This window comes from Phocoena phocoena, chromosome 19 (assembly GCF_963924675.1).
Source record: "Phocoena phocoena chromosome 19, mPhoPho1.1, whole genome shotgun sequence".
In the NCBI taxonomy this organism is placed as follows: Eukaryota; Metazoa; Chordata; class Mammalia; order Artiodactyla; family Phocoenidae; genus Phocoena; species Phocoena phocoena.
Genome location: NC_089237.1, coordinates 30,626,224 through 30,648,313, shown reverse-complemented (window position 1 = coordinate 30,648,313; position 22,090 = coordinate 30,626,224). Strand labels below are relative to the sequence as shown.

General features: G+C 43.6%; 1 protein-coding gene across 2 annotated transcripts; it reads right to left on the bottom strand.

Annotated features, from left to right (window-relative positions):
- Positions 1 to 4,887: 4,887 nt before the first annotated feature.
- VEZF1 (vascular endothelial zinc finger 1) lies at positions 4,888 to 19,457 on the bottom strand. 2 transcript variants are annotated; one of them, XM_065897441.1, is made up of 6 exons: positions 16,570 to 16,664; positions 13,989 to 14,683; positions 13,164 to 13,227; positions 11,922 to 12,105; positions 10,308 to 10,436; positions 4,888 to 7,236 (listed from the first exon to the last, which is right to left on the bottom strand). In XM_065897441.1, the coding sequence occupies exons 1-6, from the start codon at positions 16,573 to 16,575 to the stop codon at positions 6,809 to 6,811; spliced, it is 1,506 nt and encodes a 501-aa protein (XP_065753513.1). In that variant the 5' UTR covers positions 16,576 to 16,664; the 3' UTR covers positions 4,888 to 6,808. The 2 variants fall into 2 exon arrangements, with proteins under 2 accessions (XP_065753513.1, XP_065753512.1); XM_065897440.1 differs by lacking the exon at positions 16,570 to 16,664 and adding an exon at positions 19,425 to 19,457 and having other exon boundaries at positions 6,809 to 7,236.
- Positions 19,458 to 22,090: the final 2,633 nt, after the last annotated feature.

Sequence of the window (22,090 nt, the reverse complement as noted above, 5' to 3'; positions counted from 1 at the left end):
AGATTGCAGAGGGAAACTGTCCAGGCGACTTCTCTGGATATTAGCGCATGTTGGTGAATGACGTGAGATGGAACGACTTCTCTGATAGGCACATATCCTGACATTTTCCATGTCTCCCAACCTGGTGACTATTCCCTCGGTGTAACTTGAGCCCTCCCTGCCACATATTGGGCAGCCTTCTATTAGCTGCTGGTCAGATGTGTCTCCCATCTAAATTTCTCCTTCCCGAGATGAGGTTCTGGCTCCCATGTTGGATGCCAATCCTCAAAATCTCAGCGTCTGAGATGGGGAAGCCATGAAGGAAGGCAATCAGCTCCTTTGCTCTTTCAGAGAACGCAGTTGGTGCCTCTGAGGGAATTGATGTTGCTGTTACTACATAGGGTACAGGAGGACCAGGTGGGGGGGGTATATTGAATCCGAGGCTCCTTCCTCTATATCAGGCTCCGTACTAAGCACTTTACATGAATTAGATCTTCAAAAACTTTACTAGGTTGGAACTATTATCATCCTTGCTTTACGGCTGAGGAAACTGAGGCCAGAGGGGTTACATATCTTGCCCGAGGACACACAGTTCCAACTGGCATAGCCTGGATTTACACCCCAGCCTGTCAGACTCCAAGCCCCTGCTCTTAATTGCAACCCTGTATTACAGCACCTCCCAGCTGTCCCTCATGCCAGGTCTTGCCCTGCTCTGGATCTTCCGGGGGCCTTACTTACCTGTTGCTGCTGTTTCTGGCCTTGGTACTTGGTGCCTTGTGTTTTGGGCTTCCTGAACATTGGGACTCATTGATACAAGGGCAAGTCAGCAGCAGGTTGCCATGGTCCCACTAATTTGGAATCAGAGATTTAGGGGATGTGGCAAAACATTTGGAATACACAGTCCGACTTAGGAACTAGCCTCCCTTCTGCGGGGCCCTGGACTACCTCCACTTTATTTGGGTATCTCCCAATTCTGCCTGTATACCAAGGAGGAACGAACCAACTGCCTAAAAGTTACAGGGAAGGCTTCGGAGGGAAGAACATTTTAATTAGACTTTGAAGGATATCTAGTGGTTCACAACAGAGAAAATGTGTTGGAGGGTTGCTTGGGGGAGGACATTCTAGGCCTAAGGGACAGAATATACAAAGGTTCTATCTCCTTCCTCTTTCCACAACTCCACCCTCTCCCCAGTCTTCTCCCTCAGACATCCTTGACAGCCACAGTTTCTGGTGTGGGCAAAGTGGCAGAACTTCACTTGTGTGGGACAGGCCACCCTGGAGTCTAGGCCTACTCTCCTGGGATGAAGCTCTAGGATTTCAGGAAGGGGGACCCCTACCTCCTCAGCTGGAAGGGGCTCCTGGGTCCCCACCACAGGTGGGGATTCCCTACTAATCACCTGAATCTTGCCTGTTTCTTCAGCTACTGATTTTGTTCTTTTTCTGGCTAAGAAGAGCCTGTCTTCTTTTCTGCCCATTGACTGGAGCTGAAATCATCACAGCTGGCTTACACTAGCAGCCTGTCTCAGGGTCCTCTGAGTAATCATGTCCGGCTCGGGGCAGATGCATGGAAAGGGGAGGAGGACAGGGTGGAGATGACACCACAGGAAGCACAAGGACAATTTCTCCAAAATCTCTCTCTCCCCCCCTTCCCTGGGCCTCTTTCTAACCTCCAAATTCCCCCTTTCCCTTCTCTCCCTCACCTCATAAGCAAAGCTGATTTCTCTCTGGCTCTTTTCCCACCATTAACAAAGCTCGGAATTTCTTGGCTCATGACCAAGGGCCTTGAGGATCCAGGCTCCTTCAAGCCTGATCTCTGAGTGGATTTAGGCTGACTCAGTAAGAACCATGGCTTTGGTGGCCTCCCAATTGCCCCTGAGGTTGACAAAGACTTAGCTTCCTGTCCCAGTCTCTGAGGCTGGCTTCCCTCTCCATAAGCAGCCTCTGGAATCGGTACATTGCTCCTCCCAGCCTTGGACCTGGGCACTGACTGCCAGACAGAGCTGCTGGACCAGTCACTAGAAGGGCATGTCCCTTCCATTTCCCTTGGTCTCCTCGTCCTCTCTAGCTGCTGTGCCAAAGGAATCGCTCACAGGCAGAATGAAAAGCTGTCCTCAAATGTCCATCGTTAGCATATTAGTTCTTGCCCAGGGTCTTTATAGGTGTATTTAGGAAAAAATGACATTCAGGTGAAAGGGCTGACACAGCCAAATGCAGGTGGACCTCACTTTGAGAAAACTCCATAAACAATGTAAATTTACCAAAACACCCAAGAGAATTCTTCTTGAATCGTTGGCAGTTATATACATCAGAAAGGATTCACTCCAATAAGAAGACTGACTTTAAGTTCTTCTTCTTCTATGTACTCTTCAAAGAGATATTTAACAGTTGGGAAGGTGGGATGTCAACTTAAAGATCATCAGGGATGAAGACAATTTCTGAAGCTATGATGCAAGTCAGTGGTGATACAGAATCTGAAGTGTGAAACTCCATTCCCTTCCCATGACAGGGCAGTTTTTGTAAAGGAAAGAATACTTGACCCTCATGGTCCAAGGCCAAGATCTGGGTCAAGTGCCTGTCTTGGGAAGAAGAGAGCTAACTAGTCAACCCCTGATGGGCTGGTCCAAGGGGAGGGCTAGATCACACGAAGATCCAAAGCAGAGCCCTGGACCCTCCCTCCATTCCTTCCTTGGGAACTACATGGGCCTTTGATTGCCCAAAAGTGAGCAGCCAAGAGAAGCTGGAGTCTAGATCAACGCACAAACTCAGTCAGTATTCAGCCGTGAACCATAACGCACTGATCTGCCTGGCCCCTACTTTTACTAGACAGGGAGATTATCCAGTAATCTGCCAGGGTCAGATCAGTTGTGGGGGAGATTTATAGGCCCAAATGGGGACAAATGGCATTCTTTCAGGCTACAAGACTCTAGAGAGGAAAGAGTACAGGACTGAAGGCCAGATTTATTAAGCCTGGGAGGGGAAAGTGATTACCATTCCATGCAACGATACTTGAGGATACTGCAGGGAAAACCTCCACCATGCCCTCTACATCCCGAACCCAGGTCTCTCCAGAGAGGACCAAACAGCAGCGCCCCTTGAGAAGAGTGGAAACACCTGGACAGCCAGGACTGTTAACTAGCAACTCAGTGAAATAACACTTCCGATTCCAGACAAAAGCAACATAAGGAACTCTTGCTCCAGCTGTTTTCACTGAGTCAATAAAGAGACTAAAGCAATTATCAGAGGAAGTTTGGAAAGCCTCAATTATATATGAAACAGATGTAGGTATCCAAAACTTTTAAAAAAATGGTGTCAGATCCATCTTGATTTGCTGTCTGGTGGTACTGTCACTTGGGTACTTGTCATACCCCTCTTAGCCTCCTTGGAGGCAGCAACCATGTCTTAATCACCTTTGTATGCCCTTTAGTGCCTAACAGTGCCTGGCACATTGTTGGTACTCAGTAGACATCTGATGAATCTAGTTGAACATAAATGGGTAGGCAACCCAGCCTAAAACCCTTTTCAAGTAAAGAAACCAGGTTTAGAGCATGCAAAGAAATGTTTGAAACCCACCTGCTCTGGGCTTTACTCAAGCTGACTGGAGGAGGTTACTTCTCTTACTGCAGCCAGTCTGGTGCATTTCCACTCTCCCTTCTCGGTGGTCAAACCGGCCTGACATTAGTCCTTCCCTCTCTCTCCAGCCCAATATCAAGACATGTACACCTGGAGAAGCAGTGCTCAAAAATTTCTCTCCCTCTCTCTCCAGCCCAATATCAAGACGTGTACACCTGGAGAAGCAGTGCTCAAAAATTTCTCTATCATCATGGTGAAATGGTGAAGCTTCTGAGGTATTAAGCAATCCATCATAACGTTTGTGACCGGTTAACTTTAATTTGTCAAAATAAATCTGCAGTTTTTGCATGTAATACAGTGCTGGTATTGACAGGAAAAATCATCCATCTGCTTACAGAGAAACCTTCATTTAGGAGCACACCTTAGGAGGGAAATGGATACACAATAAAAGGCAAATGTAGGCCAAGCAGCGAGCCCTAGAGCGTAACAGGCTGGATGTCAGATTTGAGGATGATCTAATACAACTGTTTAGCTGCCAATCTGATAAAGGGGAAGCTCTCAACCAGGTTACAACCAGAAGAGAAAAACAAACTCTCTGCTTTTTTCGTGAGCGGTGGCCTTCTTGCCTTCAACACTTGGTTGAATCAGTTCATCAGCATCAAAACTCAATTCCAGTTCCAAGACAGGAGAATTGCACCACACAACCTACTCGGCCCCTGCTTTCAGTGGCCCACTGCCACCCCCAGCCTGCCAACTCTCTCCCTCCCAAAAGAAGACACGACGTGGGTTTATTATTGCAGACAAGCTTAAGTGAATAAAGAATGCATACAAAATATCATTTTAACTGAAGTCATACAATGAAGTCTCACTCCTGTTTATTATACAATGAATTGATAAAGCAATCATTCCTAGTATATATCTTTTTTTTTTTTTTTTTTTTTAAAGAACTAATACTTTTAGGGTTCTGACGACCACACTCTAGCCTGGGGGTAGGGTCCACACCTGCCCCCACTGAGGACTGCTCCTTGGGCCATTGTGGAGGAAGCCGGGGCCATCTCAATCACGGAGGATTGTGATTGCCAGCCCAGCCAGAGAGAGACGACAGGTCCCAGCGGGCAGAGCCAGAACCCGGTCCTAGGGCTGCATGCCAGGAAACGTTGGCTTCCTCCAAATGTGGCCAAGACCTGCCCAATCCAGACCTCAGCAGGGCCACGCATGGGCCTTCCCTACACGAGTCCTTCCAGTAGTCCACACATAATGCTCTACATATTAAAAACAAACCATTTTGGTACTGTGGATAGGAACAGTTGTAACAAAGTCATAGCTACATATTTTTCTCTACATTTTGTTTATTGAGACAAACTAATTAAAAGGCACAAACATAGGGCATGTTTACATGGACATTATAACAAACATACACATTAGAAGTGTAGGAATGTGTTGCCTTCCTGCTAAACAGAAAGTTCCTAAGCTTTTATATATACAAAAGTTGTACAATTTAATGTCCTAAAGTACAAAAGATCATTTATAAAATTATTTTACACTAAGTACTATTTATTTTATTTTTTTACTACGTAGTTCAACCCCCTCGAACTGTTTTGTATAACGACACACAGATACCTGTCCCTGATGTAGGAAGTCTGCCTCAGATGCAAGGTATTTTGATGCTTGAACTGACACAGTGGGGTATAAATGGAAGTCATCCAGTTTGATAGTCAGTCCTGCAAACATTCTGCAAGATTAACACAACTAATGTCCATTTCTCTTAACTGCAAGATTAAAAAAAAGGAAAAAAAACCAAAAACATATTGCAACTTAAAAAAAAATAATCACAGCGCCTTGGTTTTAGTAACTTTTTTTCCAAAACACAATGCTTTAAAAACATTAATGTGTGACATGATGGTGTAAAGAGTATCTGTCTCCCTAGCTTTTGGTTTCTACTTTGTACTATGTACAGAGATAAAACATCCTGCTAAGAAATAAAAAGCACATGTCTTAACGTGCACAAGCATTGCTGGATTTCTGCAGGGAGTGCAGACAGCTGTCTCCCTGAAAACCCGACAAAGCTGATACAAGTGTTTTCTCAAAGAAAAAAAAGTGATGTCCATATTTACAAAGTTGAACAAATCTGCACAATACTTAAGAAACAGAAGGAGAAATTAAAAAGAAAAGATACACTCTGCTTGTTCTGAAGGGGCATACTACCTAGTTAGTGGTTAGAATAAAAACTGTATACAATTTAATATAAGACATAAACTCTAGTGAGCAACTAACACACCTTTCCCTGTTGAAATATCAACAGGCTCTGATTGGGAGAGAGAGGGGCATATCACATCCCAGTGCCTCCAGCGTCTTCCAATTAAAGCAATATATTTTAACTGTTCCAAAGTACTCCTTGACCCCTGAATAGGAGTCCCATTGATCTCCGTTTGTTAGGAGTCTGCCTGTCCGCACACTTGACTTCTCCTCTGTCAGCTGCGGCCTTTTCTCACCTAAACACAATGTGTATGTTTTGTTTGTTTGTTTTTTTAAATTTTTTAAAAAAGTCAACTACAATGCTATATTCCATCAGGATTAGTATGCTGAGCAATATTTACATCTCCAAATATCAGGTCACAATCCCTATTATATGTTGAAGATAGAATGATAAATTATCATATGCTTTGCATATCAGAGCTGGTATCACCTTTCCCATAGGGAATGCTGCCTGAAATTAACATATTCCCAAAGGTAAAATGCATATTCTCTGAAATGCATTTTATTATGACAATGCATGTATTTACTCATAAAAACAATAAACACAGACAATTTTACACTAGCTCTCAATCCCTGGATTTAGAACTTCAGGTTAAAATCAGCCATCCACCTTGTATATATGGGGAGAAGAGTTCTGCTAGTGTTCAGAATAAAATGATTTCTTGGGATCAAAAACAGTAATGCTGCTTTTTAATTTTGAAATGGGTTTCGCTTTTTCATGATTGGTTTTAATTCCGGCTTTCATCTTGCCAACTACTATCCTGTTTAAGCAATGCTGTCAGCTAAAAGGAATTTCTGATTAAACTAAAGTGGTCCAGTGATAAGTGACATACACACCCTACTTTGAACAATCCCAGCCAAATTGGAGAATAATGCTACTACACTATTATTAACTAATGTAATAAATCTCCCAATTTCATGGTTTACTTTTTGCTTTAATAAACTAAAAGTAAGTTGCTGGTAAATATTTACTTGAACCCATATTTTGATTTTATAATACTGTTTACCAAGGTGGTGATGTAGGCAAAGCTTGGGGTAAGAAAGGCATGCTCTCTACAGGCCTCATTGCTATATTGAGAGGGGCAGCTAACGTCATAGGCGTGGGCAGGTTCATTGGAGATGTGATCGTGACAGGGTGTGCTATATTCACTGGGGCAGTGACGGGGGTAGGGAGGTTGACTGGGGTAGTGAGTGTTAAAGGAGAGGTCATGGACAATGGACTGGTTATAGTCACGGGGTGCCCTATGTTCATCGGGCTGGTTATGTTAACTGCACTTGAAACATTTACTGGACTTCTCATGCTCATTGCAGCGGCCACTGTGACTGGGTTTGACATAGTCCCAGACGACACAGAGGACGTTATATTGAATGGAGTAGTGAGAGTCACAGGTGTCGTAGCAGCCGTGGAGGTTTGGCACAGGTTAGCAGCTTCTAAAATAAGAAGACAAAAGGGCCTTTAGACTCTCAAAACAGTGAACACAATTCAGATTTCTGAATCAACTTCTTTTAATTAAAAAGGACAAACATTTAATAAATTAAATTATAGTTTTCTACCCTGTGGTCAACAGGAAGGGAGGATCCTTCTGAGCACAAGACTGGGGGCCAGGAATCCCAGCATGAGAGCAGATCTCTTCTGATGCTGTGCCTTTCACAAGACTGAGGCAACTGGCTTAGGCTTGGTGCTTTTGGTTTGGAGTTTAGATTTACTTACCTACCTCACAGTGATGCTGGAAGATCAGGTAATTTCTGCAAGGCACTCTGGGGGGCAGAGATATCAAGTAGGGCTAAGTATTCTCACTACCACTTCCATGTAGTTCCTCTGAATTCTAAAGACTTTCCCGGGAAGAACCAAGCACCCACAGGCCAGGCTGGAAGAGCTTGTTTACACAGAGCTGGGCAGATGGTTACACAGTAACAGATAATCAGAAAAATCTTCTCACAAGGCACACTGTAACTAGCAGAGAGAGGTGTGTGTCCTCGATGCTATGTACTCTAAAGCCTTCTCAGAGGTGAAGCCACGTTCTGTTAAGGTTTTAAAACTCCATTAAGTAGGGATGGATAAACAAGTTGTTTTAATATCATCTGTTTATTTCAGTCTTAGAAAAATCATTTTAGTTAAATAATCCTGTTGTTTCTGGTTGTTTCTTAACGCTGTTTAGAATGAACAAGTATCCCTCAGTAGGTTTATGTTCTCCTCCCCGCTCCCGTTTCTTCTTCTCTTTCTGAGGCTAACATAATCACCTACTTTATGCCTGGTGTCATTTAACTGTACGTATTCCACACACCACCAGCCATACCAAGGGGGACTAGCCAGGCTAGGAGACCCTGCAGTGAGCTGGGGGACCGTGGTCCTTGTTATCAGCAAAGCCTGGGCACTTCTTAAGGAAAACTTCCCTCACAGGTGACACCCCTTACACCACCCCTCAACAAAATTCAGCACCACCTGCTGGTGTGTCAGAAAAGTGCAGTAAGAAGACAGATGGGGGTGCTGGCTGTGACTTGGCTGTCAAAACGGAGAAATGCATTTGAGACTAAAGATGGACGTCTGCCCGCAGGCCACGCATGGTCAAATCACCTCAGGTGGACCCTTGAGTCAATGATCAGCCCTTCCTTGATGAGCATGTAACCTTGGCATTGCTTCATACTCTATATCAGGGATTCCCAAACCTAGCTGATGATCAAAATCATTTACCTAGGGAGGTTTTTTGAAAACAACTGCTTCCCAGGAAATTCAATTGTGAGATTTAGATGGAACCTGGATATCTATCTATCTAAAAAGCTGCTGAGATGATGATCTCATTGTCATCCAGGTTTGGAAACTTATATTACCTTATTTACGCCCAATATTTAAAAGGGACATGCTGATTCAAGTTCAGGTTTTCAGGTCAGGAGTCTCTTCTCCCCCCAGACGTGACATTTACTAACATGAACACAGAAGTTTCTAACATCAGTGGTCGTCTCCAAAGAGATTCATGCAACAAATGGGAATACAATAGCATTTTGTTTCACGCAGATCAGAAGATGAGCTAAACAACTGAGTCTTATTGTGCAAGCACACTGAAATACAATACCAAACAGAAGAGTGCAGAAGAAAAGAATGAGGGAGAAAACCGACTCACTTTTGAGGTGATGGTAGCGTGCTAAAAATATTCTCCTCCTGTTTTCACCAAATAAGCTTTCACTTGCTTGGTGGGTGTGCCAACTCCCCACCTCCCCTTCATTTTCTTTTTAATCTAACCCTATCCCTTTCTGTAACTTAAACACTTTTACTTCTTCTCTGAGCAAAGCATCCTTCGTAATATGCTTTCAACCCACTATGCAATTATCACGGCACATACACACATATAAATTTTTCTCCCCTACCCGCCATTCTCCATCCCTTCTCTTTATCACAAAATATTTAATCAAAATAATGACAAATATTCATTTGGAAGATAGGAATAAGCAGCACCTGAGGCAAAGTGGAAAGCCTATCTGAACTGCTGCATTCTTTCCTCCAGTGCCAGTAGATATATGGAAAAGCTATTCCTTTTATCTTTTTCCAAGTACAGGATGTTTAGAAGGGATCTCAGGAAGGGAACAGCTGCACTACATGAACGCAAAGGATGGAAGAAACTACACAGCAAAGGAATTACAGCAGAGCTTACATGCAGCGGATTCCTTATGAATTTAAAATAAAACAGTAAGGCATGACAAGGGTGGGGAAGGCAAAACGGAATTTAGGAATCTGTCCTGTGGCTGATGAGAATACACTGACAAAATGATTGAACTGAAATGGCTGCACAGTCGTCCAGAAGCCAAAGCTACAACTACTAAGTTAAAAAACCGTGCTGAAAACTGACACTCCAACCGCTTCTTTATAAGATATATATGAGAGAAAAGCAAGCCATGCCCAGTTTTAGTAACAATTACAGCAAAGTCACTAACAACTGAAGTACATACATGTTAAGCTAATGCCAGCCCCAGTGACAGACTGAATGAGATTAAGGGTGAGACTGAGAAAAAAGACATCAGCATTATAGAGTCTGAAATATGTAATAAATAATACAATTCAGAAAGAACACTAAAGAGCAGAAAATAACACAGTTGTAAGAAAATGAACTTATGTACACATAAGGATATTTCATCTACCTTTAAGAGTGGGACTATTTTAGAAACACAAAAAGGAGCCTTTAATGCACGGAGGTTGACATTAAAATGAACATAAAAAGGAACTCTGAGCGTACACAGCAAAGGACCAAATTTGGCTACAAATGTGTAACAAAATTAAGTCAAAAGAAAGAACCTGACAAGAAGTACTAAGAATTTTTATTTCCTAGTAAAAAAAACTTACTTGGAAGCTCTGTTGCTAATAACTTTACCAGGTATTTCCTAGCACACAGTATCTCCTTAAAGTGTTTCCATAAAGCTGAATTCTCTAAGCTGTGGCAGCTTTACTTTGTTACTTGGCATACCAGATGAAAACACTGGCCACGCTGTGAGCACTGGATGCCTCATCTTACCTTTCTTTCTTGCTTTGACAGCTTCTTCCCACAGTCTCAGTGTCTCTACCTGCTTCCCTGGCCAGCTCGTCACATGCTGCTGCTGCTGCTGCTGCTGCTTCTGGCTGCTGGTCTCTTCACTCATGCACGCTGCTCCAAAGACAAAGACAGAAACGCGTATTTACCTGGAAAGAGTGTGGCTATTTTTTCAAAATCCGAACTTAGATACTTTGACTCCTCATGCCTCTATGATCTTTATCATTTGACCTGATAGTTTTTTACTATAGTACATCTTTTGTGCTGCTGTGTCTCTACTGGTCAAAATAGATAAATTTTAAAACTCCAGAGAGCTAGGGAAAACCAACATAAAAGAATTCTTTGCTACATTAAAAAGCAAGTATCTTTTAGAATGGAACTTGGGTAATATTAGCATGGAATAATTAATGCTCATCAAAATATGTAACATAGTTAGTTACCTGACCACAACGATGTACATTAAAAGTAAATTTCTGTAAAGTTAACAAAGTTTGACGTGCTAGATAATAAACCCAATGTACTTACAAAGAAGCAAAAACGAATGAGATTGAAACACATTAACCATTCTTTCCCATTCACTTTTGGCCACCTATTCTGAGAATCTGATGTTTCTGCTGCATGAAGTACATATATAATAGAATACAGAATTAGGAAAACACTTTCTTCTGGTGGTTAGGGAGATCTTAGAAAAAAGCCTGGGTAAATGCAAGTATTGAATTTTATCCACAAGTCCCTGGAATATTCTATCTTTTCAACTCTGAATTTAAGGTAAGCAAAGCATTTAAACATTCAAATGGGTACGCTATCCCTTTTCTCTATAGATTTGGGTTTGAGAAGTAAAATTATGTAACACTGCTTTTATCTTTAGGTTATGAAGGACATGTTATTAATACTATCAGGAGTTAGGGGGCACTCGTGCCTGAGAATCTTCCTAACATTAAATAACATCAGTTAAGATTGCCTGGCATAAAATGCAGCTTCCTAGTATGGCTTCTGCTACCACAATCCTAACACACTAAAGCTTTTTATTCAAACCCCATAGAAGAAGGGACACATTGAAAAATAGCTGCAAGGAAATTGTGCTCTTCTAACATGGACGTTATTAGTAGACAGTACAGGATTAAAAGCAAAATAAGTGGAGAGTTTATCATTGTTGCCTGTATACACGTACGTAAAGTGTATTTCCAACACTAATATACACCGTCCATTGACGCGTGTTTGCATACTTTAGCAACAGGAGGAAACAAGTAAGGTGAACATTAATATAGTCCTGAGAACACAGGTGAAAATATCTTCAATATATTATAAAAAAAAAAATCTAGATTCCATCAATCTGAAACGCAAAAGAAATACAATTTGGGCTTCCCTGGTGGCGCACCGGTTGAGAGTCCGCCTGCCGACGCAGGGGACATGAGCTCGTGCCCCCGTCCGGGAAGGTCCCACATGCCGCGGAGCGGCTGGGCCCTTGAGCCATGGCCGCTGAGCCTGTGGGTCCGGAGCCTGTGCTCCGCAACGGGAGAGGCCATGACAGTGAGAGGCCCGCGTAACGCAAAAAAAAAAAAAAAAAAAAAAGGAAATACAATTTGAAGTGTCACCTACTTTTACTGATGCCTTGTTTACATGTATTACAGTTGATACTTTGGCTCTGCCCGTGTGTCTTTAAGTGGCTGGTGATGTATGCTGCGCTCAGGAGCTTCCCACAGATGTTACAGGATACCTTGCCTTCGTGGCGTACCATGTGTGTCCGCAGTCTGTCTTTGGTGGCAAAGGCAGCAGTGCACGTCTGCATGAGGGAGGAAAACTTTTTTTAAATATAGACTATCCTGTTCTACTCATTTTAAAGTACGTTATATTCTAGGTATTACCCTACTCATGTCAGCAAGCAGACTGAGTTAGCTGAATTTTAACTGTATGTGTTACCTAGAATTGTACTCACGATAAAACACCTGGTGAATTTTAGACTCTTACATTTTGAGGGGAAGAAAAAGACATCAACAGAGTAGTGAAAAGATGTGAGCTGTAGAGTCAGTTAAACCCGGATTTAAATCCAGCTCCCTGACTCAATAAACAATGTAATACTCAGCAAGTTAGCTAACCTATCTGAATTTATTTCATCTGTAAAATGAAAATAATACCTACCTCACAAAATTACTGGTGGATTAAGAGCCTGGCCCAAGGCCTCATGACAGGTAATCACTCAATGACACTAGCTTCGTTCCTCCAATTGGATTTTTCTTAGAATTCGAATCACTTACTTAATAAAATCAGTCATTAAAAAAATTTAACTGAAAGGAGCACAAAAAGACTTCCAGCAAAAAACCAGAATTACTGACGCCTAACACGGTCATTTCATTTAGCAAGATTCTTAACCTCTTCATTACCACAACTTATGTCATTAGAGAATGCTCCAATTTGGCGACAGCAGACAAAAATCCAGTAAGTGGTAACATTTGGGAGAAAATTCATATTTTCTTAGATTATGGTTAAAACAACCTCAATCATCAGCCCAGAAGTTAATTTAAAACACTTCATTCATTTATTCTTTTCAAATAAACGACCTTTGCAAGACAATAATTTTTTTTTTCTTATAACAATAAATACTGTTGCCCAAGGAAAATGAAATGTAGCTTAACAAAAACAACATTTACATTTTTAAATGATCTTGCCTCACAGAAATAGAAGCTGTCATTTATATTTTATAAAACCAGAATTCAAATGGACCACATTTACTCAAGTCAGTGATTTTACGACTATTCAAGAAAGGTGAGACTTGACTGGCTCAGACCTTCTGGATAATGTGCATTAAGTGCTACACTAAGGATAAGTCATTTTAACTCTTACTTGGCATTTGAAGGGTCTTTCTGTTGAATGGACATGTTTTACGTGACAGCTTAAGTGGTCAGGCCTGTGAAAGAGAGAGTTTCAACAGAAGATGTAATGGAACACACATAGAGAAATGCTACTTACTGTGATGTTTACATGCTTGGCAGACATGGGTGGGGGACATTTTAAAGAAAGACAGCAGAATTACCAACTCCCCCACCCCCCAGTGCAAGCCTCCTTACCTCTCTTACCATAAACAAAAGTCTTAGTCCTTTATACCTGTTAATTTTCTTTCCTAGTCAACATCAAATCGTATTAGGTCTTGATTCTTTACAATTACAAAATACCCAAAGTTTAGTCCTAACACTTGCCAGAGACAACTGCTACTACATTAACTTTAAAAGCCTTTAAAAATGAAAATTAGTGAAATGTTAGTAACCACAGAAAAATGGAAAAAAACGTTCTCTTAAAAGTTTTAAGAGATTCCAAGGTCATCCCAACTTCCAGGATACGTTTCTTTGGTTTGTGCAGTGAATCTCATGTCCAGCCACCCAAATGAATTGAAAACTAATGGTTTCGCAGTGATAAGAAGTACTGATGTGCCGAAAGAAGGCCTGAGTCCACCAAGGCACTTCTTAAATGAAATAATAAGTTAATCACTATGTCACAACTTGTCAGCCACACCAAAACTGGAATTAGACCTGGAGGTGTAATACTTTATCTGTCACCAATCTCCTCTAATAACACAGGCCTGCAAATATCTATTCTCACATAAACCTTCTAGATCACGCAGAGATCGTATTGATACCATAATGAAAAAAAAAGCAAAGCAAAATGCAGTACCTCGAGAAGCCCTTCCCACAAACACTGCAAGTATAGGGTTTGGTGATGCCTCCTTCGTGAGACCTCACATGGTAAGTCATCCGGTCCTTCCTCTTGAAGCGCTGATTACAAATAGGACACTCGAAGGGCTTTTCGTCCGAATGGGAGAGCTTGTGCCGATTGAGGTGGTACACATCTCGGAAGGCCTTCCCACACATCTCACAAGCATGGTTCTTCTTGACAGGCTTACTGGGTTTCTTGACAGACTGCGTCACGGGCATAGCTGTGGTGCTGGCACTGCTGCTGGGGTTGGTGCCCGAGGAAGATGTAGTGACTGTTGACAAGATGCCTGCAATGGTTGAGACCAACGAAGTTCGGCTGCTGTCCCCAGCGATGGTGGAGATAAGGGGAACCACCGTGGTGGGGGTTTTCTTTGGCCGGGACACCAACTTGATGCCTGTGTGGCAGGACTCGTGGCGCCTCAGGTGATAGCTGTCCCTGAAAGCTTTACTGCAGTAAGTGCACACAAAGGAAGTTTTGGGTTTTTCTTTTTTAATCCCAATGGCATCCTTTAATGTTTCTGGAGCAGCCTGAGGTTTCTGAGTTATTGGTATTGGAAGCAATGGTTTCTGATCAGGGGGCTCCACAGCAGAGCTCAGGAGGGGCAGCAAGCTGTTCTGTGCTGCCTGCTGTTGGTGATGGGAGGCTTCGTGGGCCTAAAACCAAACATTTGCACTTCAGAAATTCAGCCTCTCACAATGACCTTCAAAATTCAACATGCTTCAGACAATAGAGACCAGAAGAAACAATCAAGGAGCCTATAAGCTACTCTCCGCAGCAGAGATCCAGCAACCACCTAGCTACTCTCAGAGCTCCCAATGCAAAGCATTAAAATCACTGCACAGACACAAAACTTTTGCGAGTAAGCTGCTGACAGTGATCTTGCTTTCAAACAGCTGACTAAACTACACACCACCCTGGTTCATAAGGGACATACCAGCTGATGAAATGAGTCTGCATTAGTCTGTCAGTGCTGAGACCAAGTTTAAATAACTTGTCAAAAAAATTACACTCCAGACTTAACTATTTAACAGTACCTTACTGCAGTAATCCACAAGCCACACACTCACACATACACATATAGACATGTAATCATCTACTTGTCTATTTTACCTAGGAAAATAGATGTCTCTACCCTTCCATCACAAACTCTCAGTGACGGAGGAAAGAGGCTGTTGCTAAGTAATACAAGGAATCTAGGTCTCTGAATACATATGCTAGTGGTTAAGTTTACTTTTAAAGTTTCCACTTAACTCTACTAAAAGATTTGGTTGAAATGGAATCTGCTATTAATCATCCTGGAAGGCATCTGTGAAGGCAGCCCCCAGGAAACACCTGTCAATTGTTTCTCAGTTCATTTAATCTTACACTAGAAGTCTGCATCCTTTAGCAACACTAGTTGTTCAAACCCTAAACTCAGACTAATAAGAAAAAACAAACTATAAATAATTTAAATTCCTTTCATTTTCATCTTCTTCTAGCAGTGGTAGGGCGAGTTAAAGTATTGGACATTTGCTGTTATAAAGTGCTTTTCCACTCCAAAACTGGGAGCTGGACAATGTTTGGAAATTTTCTTTAGCTGCATTGAAACCAAAATTTCATTGTGGGTCAGGTTCTTGGTATTTATGAGTAGTTACTCACTTGGTTTTGATTCTTCCAAAATTCTCCATACCTCTATACTGATTAACATTTACGAAATGATGGAAAAAAATTCCTGAAATAGTTCTTCCTAATATGCTGTATTTGATCAACATTATTTTTGAAACTCTTGACAGTGAGCTCGAGCCCCTATGCTTGAGTTTTGTCATCCTAAAAGGATACATGCACTCAGAGGTAAGAGTTCCAAATATTTTAAGCATACAGTGTCCTAGGAAGGGCCCATCCCATCATCTCAGACACTCTAGACACTTATTTACCCTTTTCACTCTAAATCTAAGTTCTACATTACACTCCATTAAGTAAAAAAATATGGAGACACACAGACACACTCACACCGAGCTCCTCTCTTGACGAATAAGAACACCTACCACACACAGCTCCATGTTTACTTGATAGCAGCACAACAGCTAAGCCTAGAACCAGACTTCCCTAAATCATCAGGAGGTGTCATATCCAGAGTTAACCACTTTCAATTTAACTATTTTGACTGAATCTTCCTTTGAGTCCTGGAAGTACTCATAGAAATTGTGTGCTTACTTATGAGTATCTTTCTGGACTTAGTGCTCACACTGAGTCCACTTTTAATTTAATTTACGGAGCTCCTGTAATTGTCAGGGTCTACCCAAGTGACTTTAGTAAAAACTTTATAGAATTTGGACTCGAATCTTACCCCCTTTCCAACCTGGCTGTAGGATGCCCAAGCTTCCGTACAGTATACAAACGGTTAATAGCTGAAGATAGCTCAAGATATACAATTTCAAAGGCTAACAGATCAGATAATAGGGAAAGCAAATCTTCTGGACAAAGTTTAGACTTATAGTGTTTAGAGGCATTTTTCAATTCTAAACAACCATTAGTTCGATGGAGTACTAAAAGCACTTACTGCCATTTTACCAATTCAGATGTCTGTGGCAACATAAAGTATTTTTACAGCATTGCTGAAGCTCACTCTCACAGGAGGGTCACACCAGGTCCCTGCTTCTCGGGTGAAATGCTGTAGAATGCCTCGCCCACTACGGGAATCACTCTCTGAGGATTCCTAGGATCCCCACACTTCTATATGAAGCCTTCTAAGAGGGGAACTGGGTTTCCCCAACTTGTTCTCTGAGGGAGAGACAGAGTAAAATAACAACCATGGCCTGCCTTCAGTTAAGTGATTTTTAAAAATATACAACTTCTGGGTAGACTTTTATTTGACTAGCATCATCAAACCAAAGTTTTAATTTTATCTCCCATCTCTTTCAACTGCAAGGCTTTTTTAACCCTGCCCAAGCTTTCCTCTTCTGGGGCTGGCAAAAAAACAAAACAGAAATGTTATTTCATCACCCAGGGTGGTAGGATACGGCACCATGAAATCTCCAGTGCCAGAGGGTAAAAGATTTTGTACTGAAGGAAACTGGCATCAGTGAGTCATATCTTGAATGTCCTATTAGGAGAATCATCCATCAAACACTTTAGCAGATATGGGTTTCACTTTCCACCAGGTTATTTGGAAAGCAAGCAGGTATTAAATTGTTTTAAAATATAAATTCAACAGGATGCTCCAGGAAACAAATGAGAGAGTTTAACTCTCCATTTCCCCAGTGAAAATTACTTAAAACTGGAACTGAGTAAGTCTATTCATACCTTTCCAGAGAAAAGACTGAAATATTCTCTTTACCCATTCAACTGTCCTCGGCTCTAAATTATAAGTTTTCCAACAATTTTCACTGCACACATTGCCAAGCCCAGGATCAAATATTAGCTTTCACACTTCTCCATCAGGTGGAAAAAAAGATTTTAATAGCTGAAAAAAATTAAATAATATAAAATCTAATTAAAAAGTTGATCATTAAATGCTTGGCATTTGCTTTCCCCAGGAAAAGAATAATAAAAGTATTCCAAAAGATTTTTCAACTAGTTTTCCAAAAATTAGTTACGGGGTTTTCCTTTACATAAAGAACTCTCGTTTTTTTTCAATCTCCATTGAGAGCACGTTTAATATGGTAAATCTAAATCATTCCTCATGTGAAAAATCACTGCAGTGGCCCATTAATCCCATATTTTAAAATGACCATTTGAAAGCTTTTTCTAGAGAGGGCATTTGCCACCTTTACACCAACCTGGATGCAAGCTAGTTATGTATCATTTTTTTCCAATGCATTTTTAAGTTGACTTATCACATTATCAAGCTCATCAAAGCACTTGTTAAAACAATACAAGATCACAATAAGGGCCAAGTTAGTGAATTCCGTAATTTTGGGTATGTTCAATTTTAAGAAGCCCGAATATATCTCAATTACTTAAAAATCAAATTACTCACATTCCAAAGAATACGTCTTAAAACAATAAACCACCTCTACACAGTAGGCACTGTTTGAATTATCCAGTTCCTTATATTAACTCCACTGGGATGGATCCAGTGGCTGGGAGGATTTTTTTTGAAAATTCTGTATCCATTCCTGGTTAGTTCCAAAAGGTCTCAAGCGCCCAAGCTACGCATTTGGGATTTCACGAAGTTATTCAAAGAAGGAAAATAACTCAGAGAGGCGGGAAGAACGCACTTAAAGTGACGAGCTTCCTAACCTCCGGTTCCTAAGTTTCCTCGTGAGCTCATTACTACTGCCCATTAAGTGCTTCGTTTTCAAACAGAAACGAAGCGGGGAAAAAATAAGTTCTAGGTCTTCCAAATAGGGGTCCCCACCTCAGATGGGCGGGCAAGAAGGTTGCCAACGCATCGGCTACAGTCACCTTCAAGTTTCTTGCAAGAAGTGAAGACCAACACCCCAACGAATGACTCATCTGGGGGCTCCGTAAGCGGACTTTGTTTGCTCTCTCCACTGGCCGTCTCCCCCACTTGGTTGGAGGAAACGCTAAAGGTGGGACGAGAGAGAAACGCGCCCCAGCAGAAGGTGGGGCCTCCCGGAGTCCCGGGCCCCCGCCCCCCCCACCCCCGGCCGGGGGATTCCCCGGGCTGAATGGGACGGCGGTAGAGCTGGACAGAGGGAGAGGGTGTCAGCTGCCAAGGCTCGGCACTGGCTTGGGAATGAAAACACGTAAATCCAACGAAAAAGTTTGGGGAGGGGATACACGTTTACAGCACCCCCCAACTGGGTAAACATGAGGGGGGCGGCGGGAAGGGGGAGTGGCGGGGAGCCCAAGGATACCCGCTATTCGCGGGGACTCGAGCGGGGGGGCTTGTCAGAAAGTCAACATATACACACAAAAAGAAGACAGGGAGGTGAAAAGAACGGAGAGCGAACGAAAAGATGGATGAAGTGGGAGGGAAGTGAGCAGAACCCGGGGACCCCCCTCACCCCACGGTGCGGGCCCGGGCCCGGCGCGCCGTGGCCGAGCGGACCGCGCTATCCAGCGGCCCGGCGCCCTCCTTTCTCTGGGCCGCGGCTGGTGACAGCGACCGGCCTCCTCCCTTCCCCTTCAGGGCGGGAGAGAAGGGTGTGTGTGTGTGTGTGTGTGTGTGTGTGTGTGTGTGTGTGCGCGTGTGTGTTTGTGTGCTGGGGGGGGACCGGGGGTCACCCCGAGGCCTGCTCTCTTCCCCGCACCCCGTGAGGCCGCCTCCTTTCACCTCAGCAGCCCCGCTCCGCCGAGGCGGGCGGGCGGAAAAACAAAGGGGGATTAAGGCCGGGCCGGAGAGCGGAGCCGGGAGGGAGGGGAGGAGGAGCGCCCGCCCGCCCGCCAGCCCCGGGCCCGGCCCCCCTGTCCCCCCCGTGTCCCCCCCGGGGGGGGGGCCCCCCGTACCTGGAACAGGAACGCGGTCCAGTTGGCCTCCATGGCTGCAGCGGCCGACCCCCCTCCTCCCCACTCCCCCCGCTCGGGGAGCCTCCTCAGGCGGAGGAGGCGACAACAAAGCGGCGGCGGCGGCGGCGGCAGCGGCAGCGGCGGCTCCTCAACATGGCAGCGCCGAGCGCGGCCACTTCCGGTAACCTCCGGGACGCACCACCGCCGCGGCGAGCGCGGGCGGGGGGGGAGCCCCGACCCGGCCGCCGCCGCCCCCAGTGGCCCGGACCCCTCCCGGGCGTCCCCGCGGCCCGCTCGCCGCCTCGGAGCTCAGCCAGTGCCTGCGGGCGGTGGGGTCAGGGCCCCCGCGGGGGGGCTGGGGTGGGGCCGGGGGCGGGGATGGGGCGCGGCGTCCCCCCCCGCGGGGGTGTGTGGTGCTGCGGTCCGTGGCTCAGGCAGCTGGAACAGGGGGAGCTCAGGAGAGAAGATGGAGGACGCCAGGGTCTGGCGCTGGCTCGCTGGGCACGGCCGGGCCGGCTCCCGTGACTCAAACCCGGTGCCCGACAGCATCGCGTCCCTCTCAGGCCCTCAGCGGAAGGCACAGGCCACGGTGGCCCCCGGGCTCTTCAGTCCCTTTCGCGCAGCACAGCCCCTACCTCCAAACTGGGGGTAGCCCCTTCGACTTGGAGTGTCTTTCTGGTATTTCATTCCAGCGAAACCTTCCGCACTCTTGCTGGATTCGCATCTACCTCTGAGTGGCCTTCCAACTCAAGCAGGGAATCCCACTGGGGTGCAGCCTCAGATCCTCCCTGTGCGGAGGGAAACACTTCCCACGCGTAGAGGTGTCATTACTGGGTTATTCTGGGGTGAAGGGCTGAGCTTCCCCATCCTCTTCTTAACTCCAGATATGATGTGAAATTCTACCGAACACCCCCCTCTCCCGCCAACAAAAATATTTTTTTTAATTAAAGAGAAAGTACAGACAAAAAATTGTTTTAGTGCTTTAGTACAGTCTACTTCCTCATCCCCCAAAACAAGAATCGAACTTCTGGTTGGACAGCGTCAGTTGTCACTGAGGTGACCCCAGCCTCTGTTTGCAGTTCCAAGTCTTCCGTGTAGGCGTCACTGCTACTGGAACTTTGTACGATGATGCCCTGAACATTTTCTATCAAAGACAAGCTGTTATTAAACAAGTGCCTCCAGTCCAAGAAGTCTCCTGTGGCGGGAAATGAGGAGGCAGCCTCTATCAGTGATATTTTTGTAAACTCTGGCTTTAAAAAATTACACAGATGGTCACATTATTTCAAGACTTCAACCTCTTTCATAACCGACTGTCTCTTATCTCATTCCCTCCATTTATTCCTCTTAAATCACATTCTAATCAAGGTCACCATCTCCAACTTCCCCCATACATACACAATAAAAAATAATATGGTTGAAGAATTCTATTGGTAAAAGAAACTGAAGAGGTATAGTAATTTGACAGTCTGTGTTTCCTTTCCATCGACTACACATATATACCCCTTCCCACACTTTCCTTCCCTCAGTCACCAGAATGAAGGGGCTGGCAAACGTTGGTCTGGTTCCTTTTAGAGTTGATTCCCTACTGGACACTGCCTGGAGGCCTTGGGAACGAATGAGAAGTTCTGCAGTTTGGATCAGTGGCAGAAGCAGGTAACACATCAGGGAACCAGTCAGCCTAAGACAGGAGGGGACAGAAAATGATGAATAGTTTCTGATTACATTCCTCAGCTAAACTGCTACAGTGGCCCCTATGTCTCCTACAAATGTCCATTAGTCTCTTTTGGAAAGAGAAATAAAATGGTTCAGGAAGCCTAAGTTTATATATACATACAAGATAAGGAGAGAACTAAGATGTAAACCTAAGGAATCAACTAGGTAAACTAAAACCTTTTTGCTCTGACCTCGGACACTTCGTATTCTTTTGTTTTCATTCAATGAATGCACCTTCTTTCCTGTTTTAACGCATTCACTTCGAGGTCTCTGTAATACATCTCCTCAGTCTTCCCTTCCCTGTATAGCCTCTCCTACTTTGCTGCCATTCAAACTGTGGTGAAAATGAAGTTTCAGGATTATAAGACTAGTACTTGATGAAGACCATTTTTCTACTGACAATATTGCCGCACTCTCTTGAACTTCTTTTCCCAGGATCTAGAAAACCTTTCTCTAGCAATCCTTCTTACAACCTCTGGAGAGGGGTCTCCCCACTACCACAAAGTAGAGGTCAAGTAAAAACAGGCCAGTTCTCATTACTGAAGAGCTGGGATTCAGAAGTATCACTTTTCTTGAGGTAAACGGCTAATTTTTATCTCTATCCATGAGATGAAACCAGAATTCCTGATTGCTCCGAATTTTCTTTCCCATTAAAAATAAAAATTAACAATCTTTTAAATTCAGATGAAATTTTAAATCTTAGGATATTTTCCAGAGAAAATATCCAAAAGTTTGGAATGAGTACTCAAAAACAATCAGCTCCAACTGTTTTGAGGAATATAATGAAATTAGGAAGGTCAAAGATTCCATTCTTAGGACAGAAAAAATCCTTAACCACAAAGAAAATGAACCCCTCCTCAAGCCTGCTTCCACAGACTATACTGGGGTCCAATCAAAACACTAGCAATGTCTGAAGACAATAAATTCATATTGATTATTGTAAACAACTTTCA